Source organism: Lingula anatina, chromosome 1 (genome assembly GCF_051362555.1).
Source record: "Lingula anatina isolate TDL-2025a chromosome 1, LinAna3.0, whole genome shotgun sequence".
NCBI classification, from domain to species: Eukaryota; Metazoa; Brachiopoda; class Lingulata; order Lingulida; family Lingulidae; genus Lingula; species Lingula anatina.
The window spans coordinates 27,971,554-27,983,828 of NC_141767.1; the positions used below are offsets into that span (position 1 = coordinate 27,971,554).

The window sequence follows — 12,275 nt, forward strand, 5'->3', positions numbered from 1 at the left end:
ATACATACATCTGAAGATATCCCAGTATCAACCTGTTTCTAAATCTCAGTTAAGTGAAATACATTGCACAGATTGGTGCCCTGAATGTTCAACACACCAAATGGGTTCACTTTAGACATCCAAGCAGAGCATCTGCATTTTTGCTTTACCAGGCTGCTGCTCACAAGGAGCTTACCAGCTCACTGTTCCATATCAGTTCACTTTGACACCAGTGATGTGACCATATATCTTTGCCTTCCAAAGATAAACCATCAACATCATTTTATTGAAAAAAAATGCATGCGTTTTCTTTATCTTTCCAAGCTGTTTGTTTAATATTTTTCTACATTTTCTTCCAAATCAAACTTTGCTTGGATCCTCATTTTTGGCACTTTCTATTGGTAATTATTTTTCTTTCTTTCCAAGTTGAGCAATGAACCTTTTACTGGATATTGCAGCTGTGACCTGAAAATAATTGATACACACAGTAAATAACTAGTAAAAAATTACAGATGAGAGGCTGTAGAAATTTAAGTTTGAACTATCTAAAACATTCAATGAGTATCCACACTGTGTGTGATACGTAATGAAGGCAGTACTTTACTACTGATATACACAGGTCGTCTAATACAAGGGGGACACAGCTCATGTTAAGAGGAACACAATGACAAAGGTATCTCATACAATACAACTATCATAGAACAAAACTATTTCCAAAACTGACAAGTGATGAAGAAACCAGATCCATGTAATACATGCAGCTGGACACCACCACTCTTACATAACCCAAAACCTCTCATGTTATCCACCTGTATGTACAACACCCATCAACTACCCCATTAATCCAATGAACAGTTATATGACATAATAAATGTGACTGGTCCACAAAATACCTAGGTGCTATATAATAATGTTCACCTTGTTCAAATGTCTAAATAGTCCAGTGTGGGTAAGTGATGTCAGGTGAGGGAGAAGCAGGTGTCAGTGTGTAATGATCATAGTGTTTAGTGTGATAGATGGACCTATCAACTATCATTTGGTCACACCTGCATACAGGCATCTGCTAATAGAATGGTGCACACCACAGTCCTGTTCATGTCAGTGTTAACTTTGACCTTCTGTTCACATCAGTATCAACTTTGACCCATCTTAAAATGTGGCTTTTTTGACAGCAAAACCAGGATAAAAATATTCTGGACAGTGCTGTGTGAATTTGCACCCTTGTATTTTAGTAGACTTTGATCTTGCTTTGTAGACTTATTGCATGTAAGTGGCAGCACTGTCCTACATCAACTTAGGTATAGGTAGTGAAAATGTCTAAATGGATGAACAGGAAAATGGTTCATGACTGTAAAGTTAATACAGTTTTCTCTCATCAAATTATCTGATCACGTTAAACATGTTCAGTTGTTGCTTCATTTAAAAAGAAAAAACACTCGAGTCCAGAAGTTATCTAATTACAATTCACCTTAATTCCCAAAAATCCTGTTAAGACGAGCCTTATTTCCTGTTCAATCTGACACAATTGACCTCCATGAAGTGAAGGTCAAATTGTATTTGAAAGATTAACTTAGACTGGCAATTGAATAAACTGAGATTTGACATCACCAGACAAACAGAAAGTGTAGACACCTTATCCCATCTCAGACTTCATTAATCAGTCTGGGGCCCATTTCAAGAAACCTTTCCACTTTTCATAAGAGTTTTTTTTTTAATTCTCCATTTCAAATGCATTACCCTTAGCAAACACTGAAAAGACAATCACAAGCTAATGCGAACTTTATGAAACTGGTTTTGGGTCATCAGTTACATCAATTTCAAGAATAAATCATTCATGTATGTGAAAAATGCAGACAGGTTACATCAAGTCATTTCTTTCCCTTTCCTTTGATCATTAGTCAGCTCTGCAATAACTCTATGAGGCATGGAGGAAAGATGGCCAAAAATAGAAAGATCAACGCCAATGTAATACCTGAAAATGTCACTGATATTACCTGAAAGTCGCTGGTCTTCTTCCTCTTCTTGTTCTGAAGTGTCTCGTGTCTTTAATTGTTTAACTTTTAGGTAATTCTTTATGGTTTCTGCTTTTGTCATCCAGACACTGACCTGAAAGATACATACAGACACTGAATAAAAAGTTCATTTTTTAATGTGGAGGGGTGGTGCTAATCAAGTCTAAATAAAGAAGCAAAAACATGAACACAACATCTGTACTTTTTTCATCATATCTGATATTTGGATAAGTATCAATAAGTATCAAGTGATTGTACAATGTTCCAAACAAAATGATGCGTGTTATTATGCAAAATCTAAAGGCGCTGTTGGTGTTGTGCAAGTGTTGTATGTCATTATTAAGCCATTTCAGCGAGATGACATCTTTTAAGTGAATAAAAAAATTAATAAGCAAAGCATGGATTATAGATCACTTAACACAGTACAAATTGCAAGAAAATACATTTAACATACATGTTTTGATAACAGTTCCTTCTTCCTTTCATTTGCTTCATCTGGTGAGAAAAATATAATCTTAATAATAAATACTTATACTTAAAATGATATCATGAAATTTTAGTACACTGATGACACGTCAAAACACAAGATAACTAATGTGCTAGATGTAAAAAGTTAAGTCACACCTAACACATTATTAACAACAAAATAGGAGAAAGATTAAAAACTTTGGTAATACCCCCTTTACACTGGACGGCGTCCTTTCTGCGTCCTTTCTGCGACCATGAAATTGGCATCGCTGTGGTCGTAATAAGGAGGCACGAGCATTTATTTGGTATCAGAATGAATGCTCAATGATCAGCCAGTTGTCTGCACGTAAAGTATTTTTATTTTTTTTACTCTCAAACGGGGCCGTACTGCTGGATGCAGAAAGGACGCCGTCTAGTGTAAAGGGGGCTTAAGGATATATATGAGAATATTTTATGAATAATTACATCTTATTTCAGTGCTGGTTTTGTTTTATACAAACCTTGTAACAGTTTTATTAGTACTCCTAGTGCCATTTCATACTTTGCAAGTGCTTCTTCATATTTTTCATAATCTTCCTGAAAGATTTTACAAAACACACAATGTCAGGTTTAATTTCTTATTTCTTAAGTTTTTTAGTTATTAAAATAACTGCCCCTCTGCCCTAACCATTCCAACTGAATTATCATTCAATAATCTTTATGCAATCGTGTGATATTCTGGCCTTTTTAAAAAATTTCTAACAGTCATTTAAATTTTCCTGTAGAAACTATAAACATACTGCTCATACTACCAACATTTCAGGAACTTACTTTGTATTCAGCTACTTCGATCATTGTTAAAGCTGCCTTTAATGTTTCATCTTCTGCTGCAAAAGTTTCTAAAAATGGAAAGGAAAGACTGCACTGAAATATTCTAAAACTAATACATATACTACATGGCATATAATGAGTGTAAATTCATATCCAAATGTTGAAAGTGAAAGAAGCTCGTCTTGCATTCATTGCATATACAAATATCTATATAACACAGCAAAAAAACAAACCCATTTGCTTTTAAAGAGAGAGTGAGACAGATGCCCAAGGAACTTTGCTATACTTTTCAAGTGCTTTTTCATTTGAATTTACACATGTTTAGAAGATGTTTACAGTAAAGAGAATGGTTAAATTTCAGTTTCACAAAATGAACCCCCAGTTCAATTATGTCTTCTTACATGGCAAACCAAATAAAAATTTTTCTTAAATTTAATAATAATAATATAATAAATTTATTTCAAGTCTAAAATCCATAAAATGTTCAATAGACTGTACAACATAAAATACAAAGAAGTTTATAATCAAAAATGGTTAAGATATATTTTATATAAATAAGAGCTAAACTAAATTGTAATAAACAGCAATTAAAAGTAAAAAATTTAGATGTTTATGTATCAGGTGAAGCTTACCCAGTTCTTGTTTACTCCTAGGAGTCAGCTGTTTCTGATTTGTGTGACGCCCCTCAGGTTTGAGACATTGTTTTAATTCTTCTGCTCTCTTCATATATTCTCTTACCTGAAGAGCAAAGCAAATATATAGGACTAAGTATAACTTCTGTACAACATTTCAGTAGGAAAAACACTCACACACATGCTCGCATGCATGCATGCATGCACACACAACTTTTATATTTATTACAAATAAAAGGTAGTAACACCTCTTGTCAATCTATCTTCAATACAGGATTTTTTTCTTCTGTTATTAACCAAGCAGATAAAAATCTTTTTTCTACAGCTTTTACCTTTTCTCTCAGCCTCTGCTTTTTTGTAGGATTAGGTTCATCTGGAATTGAGTTTAAAAAATTCAAAACCAATAACTGTGAGGGCTACATAGTAAAAGAGAGGAAAGATAGAATTGTAATTTCTTAAACAAGTAACGTGAATTTAAAAAAAAATGTACCACTGGCTGCATCCCAAGGCAATAATTAACAAAAGTCTTTTTTACTATGATAACCATTAAATCAATTGTCTGTACTTACAATGAATAGCAGGGATAAAATGTTCCAGTGCTTTACAATAAAGTGTCACAGCCTCTTTGTATTTCTTTTCAGTGTCCTTCTCCACAGCTGCTTTGGCTAACGATATCTAAAAACAAAGTGAATATACACAAAAACTTGAGTATTGTATTCTCTCTCTCTCTCTCTCGCACACACGCACACACACACACAACTTCATTGAAGCATACCTGCATTCATGTCTTATAATATCAAATGCTAATCATTTTTGAACTTACAGCCTCATTTAAAGAATTTTTTGATGGGATATGCTCTAAGTCAATATATGGATGACTGAAGAAGTCTTCAAACGATATCCTCTTCTCTGGTTCTCGCTGAAGCAGGCGGAGTAGAAGGTCGCGACATCCATCAGAAATATTTACACCAAAAGGAATCTATTAAAAACAAAAATATTTTTAAGCAGTCCTATTAATAAGTCCAAGTTTGTTTGCCTTTATATTTTTGTAAATAGCAAAACCACATTGAGACAATTCAATTCATCTGGATTCAACTTCTATTTTCAGCCAAATTATCAGAGCCAACATGCTTGTGTCTCTGCATTGTAATAAAACTCATTCACAGGGAAAATTGCATGGTGGCAATTTAAAACTGTGCACTCCCACTGTTAAAACACGACTTTAATGTTGAACCAAAAACATTCTTCTCTATACCAAATAATATTCTATTATTATTTAATTTGTTACCTCGACTGGTTTTGTGTCCCGTATCTTTTCTCCAAGCTCTTTTAAACTGCGAGAAGCAAATGGTGCCTTTCCAAAGAGACATTCTGGAACAAGATTAATATATACCATTTTGTGCATAAAAACAAAACTGTAAAAAAGGATATTATGAAGTAAATATTAGCTAACTAGAAAAAGGCAGCAATTTTTATTATTATTATTATTATTGATTATTGATCCAGATCACCACCAAAAACTAATCATCTCTTCCTTGGCCCACTTCTGACAGTTCTTGAAATTTTCATCAAAATCGGTGTATAACTTTTTGAGTCATGTTGATAACAAACAAACAAACAAACAAACAAACAAACAAACAAACAAACAAACAAACAAACAGGGGTGAAAACATAACCTCCTTGGCGGATGTAATGAATCACTAATGATAATAAGTAAAACATATTTAATAATATCCATATTTTCTAAACAAATAGGAGTGTAAAAGATGACTGGTACCAATAACAAGGAAAGAAACTAGACAAGCCAGCAAATATACAGACACTGAACAAAAAAAAATGGTTTGGCACTCCTGGTAAAACATTGCCAAGACACACACACACACCAAAAAAAAAAAAAAAAAAAAAAAAAAAAAAAATACAGTGCCTTTACATAAAAATTAAGCTTCAGACATAAAACCTACCATACAGTATAACTCCAACAGACCATAAGTCTGCCTTAGGATCATACTGACGCTTACAAACCACCTCTGGGGCCATGTACAATGGAGTTCCTCTGAGCATGTCACCTTCCACATCACCTTGTAAATACCTTGCAAAGCCAAAATCTACAATATTAAAATTAGTAGTAATAATTTATTCAAATAAATGTGAAGAAATAAAATAGTAAGTACAAGTAATCAATATGAAAGAGGTCAGATGAATTGGAAATATGGCTTGCTCATAACTATTTGTGACACTGTGGGCAAAGGTGAATATTTTAGAAATATTTAAGGTAAAAACACATGTCTTATCAAGTTTTCAGTTTCTTTGTACAAATCTACCTACCACCAATCTTGAGAACTGGATTAAGATTTGAAGACAACAGCAAATTTTGAGGTTTAAGATCCATATGAGAGACCTCATTTTCACGCATATATTGAAGTGCTTTTGCTGAAAATATAAAAAGATAATCCTAAAAATAAATAAGCACAAAAAACATTCTCTTGATATTATTTACATCACACACAAATTTAAATACAATATGAACATTTTATAGTCTTTTGATAACTTTTACCTATTTGCCTAAGAAATTTTCTGACAATATTTTCTGGTAAAGCTCTTCTGCTTTGAATGAACCCCAGGAGATCTCCACCACTGCAGTACTCCATAATAAGATAGATATAGCTGTCATCCCACTAGAAATAAAACAAAATAAAACAAAATTTACTTCAGATCAATTTCTTCTGAAAAAAAAAGGTGTGGGTACTAGAAATTTAAATCTAAATATGAATATATAAATGAGTAGCTTAGAAAGATATATTTACAAAAAGAGTTATTAAATTTCTTTCAGAAAGTAGGCTACTGGTAATTACTGGTATGAAGAATACTTTACAATTAATGTGCATTTTGAACTTATTCATTAATTTTAAAGGCTGCATCCAAGTATGTTTTCTATGCAAAGTCTGAAATGATGACATCAATCGCTTTTGTGTTACTTAAATTCAATTTATCATGTAATGGTTAAAAACCACAAAAAATATATTAATGCAAAAAATTGGAACTTAAATAAACTAATCTAGAATAAGGCTAGATGACAAATGAAATAAAATAAAATAAAATACTCCTATTCATGCATTTTCTTTAATACATGTTACTGCAGTGCATGCAAGTGATCTTTATAAAGACTTTTACTCAAATATCAAAAAGTATCCCTTGCAATACTAGAAGTCTGATATCAGGATAAGCCTTCTCACCAAGAAATCTTTGAGCTCCACAATATACTCATGTTTCAATTTCTTGAGAAGTTCTATTTCAACAAGCAAGTTCTCAGTTGATAATCTATTGAGTCCGTCTTTTTGTATACATTTGATTGCCACTACTTCTCTGGGTCCTCCCTAGAAAAAAATTGACAAGTTAAAGAGTGAAGCAGTTCATTGCATCTTTGTGTTAAAAATCAATGCAAAATAACTAAGCTTAACCTCACTAATTCAACTTGAACATAATGATATCTAGAATATACATTGAATATGTAATGTTAAGGAAGATGTTCAGACGACGTGTCTCACGTATTAATCAATCGGAATATATTTGCTTACCTTTCTATATGCTTTATATACAGTTGCATAAGTACCACTACCAAGCTTATCAGTAAATACAAAATCCCTTAGTTTCGGCGTCTTTATCGAATTTGCCATAGTGTAAACAGGGCTTGTGTCATCTTCTCTTTCGGTCTCTTTTCCCGTTTTAACACAATTTCTGCCTTCAAGCCCTGAAGAGTGGCGTTAATATTTGTACTTCCGGTGGCGGGGAGTTTTTCTGGGTCGTATCCAGGGAGTAGTTTATACACTCTTTTTTGCCATTTTCTTGGCGTTTTATGGTTGTCTCTCTCCCAGGGCATAAAGATAGGTAAGATACAGATGAGTGATAATGGATAGTGTTCATTTTGCACAATTTAGGAGATGATTTTTTGTTTATCTGTCCATCCTATTATGAAGACTTGACAACATAAAAACAGTTCAGATACACATTCACCGCTCATTTAACTAGAGCAAAGTGAAATGCATGCTACAAGCATATGAAATGAAATATAAGATATTATATCCAAATTCTAAACACATAAAATTAACAATGGTGCACAATGAGTAAAGTAAAGTGAATATATATTGATATTATGACAATATCATAATTAGCATAGATTGATTGAATGTGAAACCATGTTTTTCCAACATTCAGGCAAATATGTGGCCGGAGTGGTGCTTCTGCTAGACTTAGAAGATGAGTGGTCGCCCACCAGCAGTGGTATGCTACATATGTGGTAGAGAGTTTGGCACCAGGTCCATTTCAATACATGAGCCTCAGTGCTTGAAAAAATGGAACTTGGAAAACCAGCAACTCCCCAAACATCAAAGGCGTCCACCACCCCAGAAACCACAAGTTCTGCCTGCCATTGGACATGGCAACAAGGGTTATGATCTCGACAGATTTAATGAGCAAGCATACCAGAGTGCTCAGAATAATTTAGCAGAGTGTGAAAACTGTGGTCGCACTTTCCTTCCTGACAGGTTACCAGTTCACCAGAGGAGTTGCAGGCCAGGAAATTCTCAGAAACCTCACTCCACACTTCCGTCACACAGCAGGTCACAGACCTGGCCTGAAGATACTGGTCAGCCACGGCCCAAGTCTGGGGGACATTTGGGTCTGAGTCCACGGCCACCACAGAAACCTACAGGGTCTGGCGTGCAGGGTTCTTCTAGTGTGCAACGTCCACGGACATCCACCTTAAAAAATCCTAAAATCTTAAAAGGCAATAGTTTTGGTGAAGAAACTGTATCATCCCCAAGTTCTACTGGAACGCCTCCTGGCATGGATAAATTTTCCCACACTTCTGGTGGTGGAAAAAGGCTCACAATGAATAATGGAACACAACAAACTAGAAGAGACAATTACCAACCAAAGTCAGCAGGTGTTCCCAGAGATGGTGGCACTGACCCCTCTACAGGACCACATAGAGGTGGCCCCAGGACTTTAGTGTGTTATATCTGTGGCAGAGAGTTTGGCTCGAAGTCCTTAAGCATTCATGAGCCACAGTGTTTAGAGAAGTGGAAGGCAGAAAATGATAAGTTACCAAGAGAACTACGCAGACCTTTGCCGCAAAAACCTGGTACCTCAGGTAATATGAATGAGCAAAATGAGGCAGCAAGGCAGAATGCACAGGGTAATTTAGCTGAATGTCCCAATTGTGGTCGTACATTTCAACCTGACAGATTATTGATTCATCAGAGATCATGTAAACCCAAGACCAACACTGCAGCCACAGGCACAGGGCAAAATAAAAACTCTGTCAGAGCAAACCGTAATTTAGCTCCCATGAATGGGTTAGACAGAGGTGCTACTTTTACAGCAGAGCCATCTAGTGGAGGTGGTGGGCCGAGTACAGTAACCAATGGCCATAGAGATAATTCACCATCAAGAGCTCCTAAAACTTTGATCTGCTATGTCTGTGGTAGGGAGTTTGGGAGTAAGTCTCTGCCTATTCATGAGCCACAGTGTCTGGAAAAATGGAAGAGGGAAAATGCTAAACTACCTAACAACCAAAAGAAACAATTACCCCAGAAACCACAAGCAGGGAGTGCAGGGGCAACAAGGTTAGTGTTGATGTTTTAGGGAAGTACACAAAGCTTGCTGATAACCATGAGCAGGTGAATTAATGAATTACTTTTAACCATATATAACAAACAATATCTTTATTAAAACTTTTTTTTTTACAATTCTGTTATATACAGTAATTGAAGAGAAAAATATTCAAATTGAGTTTGTAGCTCATCATAACATAAATTATGCTTTCTTTTTTCTTTTCAGGGAAGAGATGAATGATGCAGCATACAAAAGTGCCCAATCCAATTTGGTCCCCTGTGAAAACTGTGGCCGTACATTTCAGCCAGATAGGCTCCCCGTGCATCAAAGAGCATGTCGACCTAAAACTGGGACAAGAACACCTGTGCACATGAAGACTGCAAAACTGGGACCAGTGACATCTAGAGGCAGTACACAAAATTCAGAGGTATGTAAGTCTTTTTGAAAGCTCTGCCTTTGTATCAAACCCCTAAAGTACCAGTATGCATAAAGTGATGCTTTCATTTTCATAGATCTCTAAATATTTGAAAATCAGATGGTTGTTTCTGTTCTTTTTTGTCCTCTGTTAATTGTTACAATTGTTATTACTTGGTATGTTTTCCTTTCCTTAAAACTCATACTACATGTAGTCTGTTATTTATTATATTGGCATGAAAGAATAACTACGCAATGTGTGAAAGATATATTTTTTATGAGCAGAGACCAAAATCAAAACCCCCTGCAATGCGCCGGCCACCCACTGTGATCTGCTATATTTGTGGCCGTGAATATGGCAGCAAATCTATCTCTATCCACGAACCTCAGTGCCTCCAGAAATGGCATATGGAGAACAACCAACTCCCTAAGCATCTGCGTAGGCCTGTGCCGAAGAAACCTGAAGTCCGCCCAGTCACAGGTAGCATAAAAATCTTGCAGTATATATAAAACAGCAGAATTTGTGTGAAACAGTTCTTTTTAAATAACTCTTTACAAGAGGCCTTTTAGATTTGTAAGCTAAATCCTTTTCCAAAAGTTGTTGTTGTTGTTGTTGTGTACATATCAATAAAAATATTCTGTATGATGGGCTGTTAAAAAAGTTGCTAATAATGAAATCATTTTGACCCCACTCCCCTCTAAACTCCAGGAAATCTCGCTTTATGCCAAGTTGTGAAACTTTGGTCAGTCGATTCCCACTCTGAATATTTTATTTGACTAATTACCAGGTAAAGGGACATATGACATCGACGCAATGAATGAAGCAGCATGGGAGAGTGCACAAGCTAACCTGGTGCCCTGTGATATCTGTGGACGCACCTTTCTGCCAGACAGGCTGCTGGTTCACAAGAGGAGCTGCAAACCAAAGACTCCCAAAGCACCAAGAAACTAAAACCACGTTTCCAAATAAACGGGTATTACTATGGCATATTAACAACAGAAATATTATTTGCCAATTTATCACCTTTTTCAGATTTTTAATGACTTAACATTTAAGCTCATTTGCTTAAACAAATGTTACAGGAGAACAAGCTCGGATCAAAAATTTCCATGGCATGAAAAAAAGTTTAAAATGTTGTTGAGAAAGTGAACACATAAGAGACTGCTAATCAGAGACGCTGTGCAAGCTGAATTTTGTAGCATTTTAACTCCGAAGCTTTTTACTGAGGTATGGCATAGAGAATACTGCTCAGGAATTCTGACCCTGAAAGTCATGTAAAGAAATGGTGCAATGATATTGGGCAGCAGTCAAAAGTTTGTGTTTGCAATCTGTCCATAAAAGGATGAAGTTATGGCTGTATTTAATAGCTGTGTTAAGTATATTACCATGCTCAGATTATTAATGTGATATATAAATAGCTTTTGAGAAGTAACTATTTTATTGTTATTTTGTACCCAGTTTTGCAGAAAAAATTCTTACTGGTAGTCAGAGATTACTGTAATCCCACTCACGGTATCAAGCTTACATTTACAGAATAATTAGACAGGGTGTTGATACAGCTTTGTGTTACACGAGGTTAAAGGTGTTTTCACATCTAGTGTAATATCTTAGCAATAGGGCTGTGTCGGTATGTTTTGAGATGAGTCTGTCTATTGGATAAGAGAGTCCCCCCACATGTACAGTAAATACAAGGCAGGATCTAGCAGAGCATAATAGTACAGCTGAACTGCTAAGATATAACGCTGAACGTGAAAATGCTCAATTTTTTCCCACTAGTCATTCAGTACAGTGTATATGTATCTCTGAGATTCACCTTTTAGTTCGTACTGTTAACTTTGTAATGTTTTTGCTGTTGCCATGAACTATATTTTAAGCTTTAAAATACATTCCATTTCATTCATTAATAGTCAGAAGTTAATCTTTTGTTATATTTTAGTGGTATTGCTAAATGTAGCATATATCAAGCTATGTTTTTGTATTGTGATATTTACTTGTTACAAAATTGTATTATTTTTTAAGCCTCAACATTTGCATTTAAAACATACACATTTATTTTTTTTTCCTGAATTCTGCAACAAAAAAAACAAGGCAGCAAAGCTGTCAAATGTACAGACAAAAAACAGGAAATAACTATGCACAAAATAGGCTACTGTCAATTCTGATGCAAAAATACATTATGTTAAACTGCAAATTCAACATCAAATTTTAATTATCCTCAACAGGTAATACCAATGTAATTAAAATATGTGACAAGTTTACACTTTGAAAATGTATAACTTCCAGAAAAAGAAGTCACTTAGACTGCTTTTCCAACTCAGACTGCATTTTAGTCCTGTATTTCTTTTT

At 35.0% G+C, this 12,275-nt stretch overlaps 2 protein-coding genes across 2 annotated transcripts; one reads left to right on the top strand and one right to left on the bottom strand.

Annotated features, from left to right (window-relative positions):
* Positions 1–300: 300 nt before the first annotated feature.
* Positions 301–7,658, bottom strand: LOC106181735 (serine/threonine-protein kinase ULK3). Its single transcript, XM_087000810.1, has 15 exons — positions 7,477–7,658; positions 7,135–7,275; positions 6,456–6,576; positions 6,227–6,331; positions 5,863–6,006; positions 5,190–5,272; positions 4,725–4,880; positions 4,471–4,576; positions 4,234–4,274; positions 3,902–4,007; positions 3,270–3,337; positions 2,960–3,035; positions 2,446–2,486; positions 1,974–2,085; positions 301–444 (listed from the first exon to the last, which is right to left on the bottom strand). Exons 1-15 carry the CDS (start codon positions 7,573–7,575, stop codon positions 422–424), a joined length of 1,422 nt encoding a protein of 473 aa, XP_086856936.1. The 5' UTR covers positions 7,576–7,658; the 3' UTR covers positions 301–421.
* LOC106174468 (zinc finger protein 474) lies at positions 7,651–10,880 on the top strand. Its single transcript, XM_013556042.2, has 5 exons — positions 7,651–7,786; positions 8,114–9,525; positions 9,740–9,941; positions 10,214–10,409; positions 10,717–10,880. Exons 2-5 carry the CDS (start codon positions 8,156–8,158, stop codon positions 10,878–10,880), a joined length of 1,932 nt encoding a protein of 643 aa, XP_013411496.2. The 5' UTR covers positions 7,651–7,786; positions 8,114–8,155.
* Positions 10,881–12,275: the final 1,395 nt, after the last annotated feature.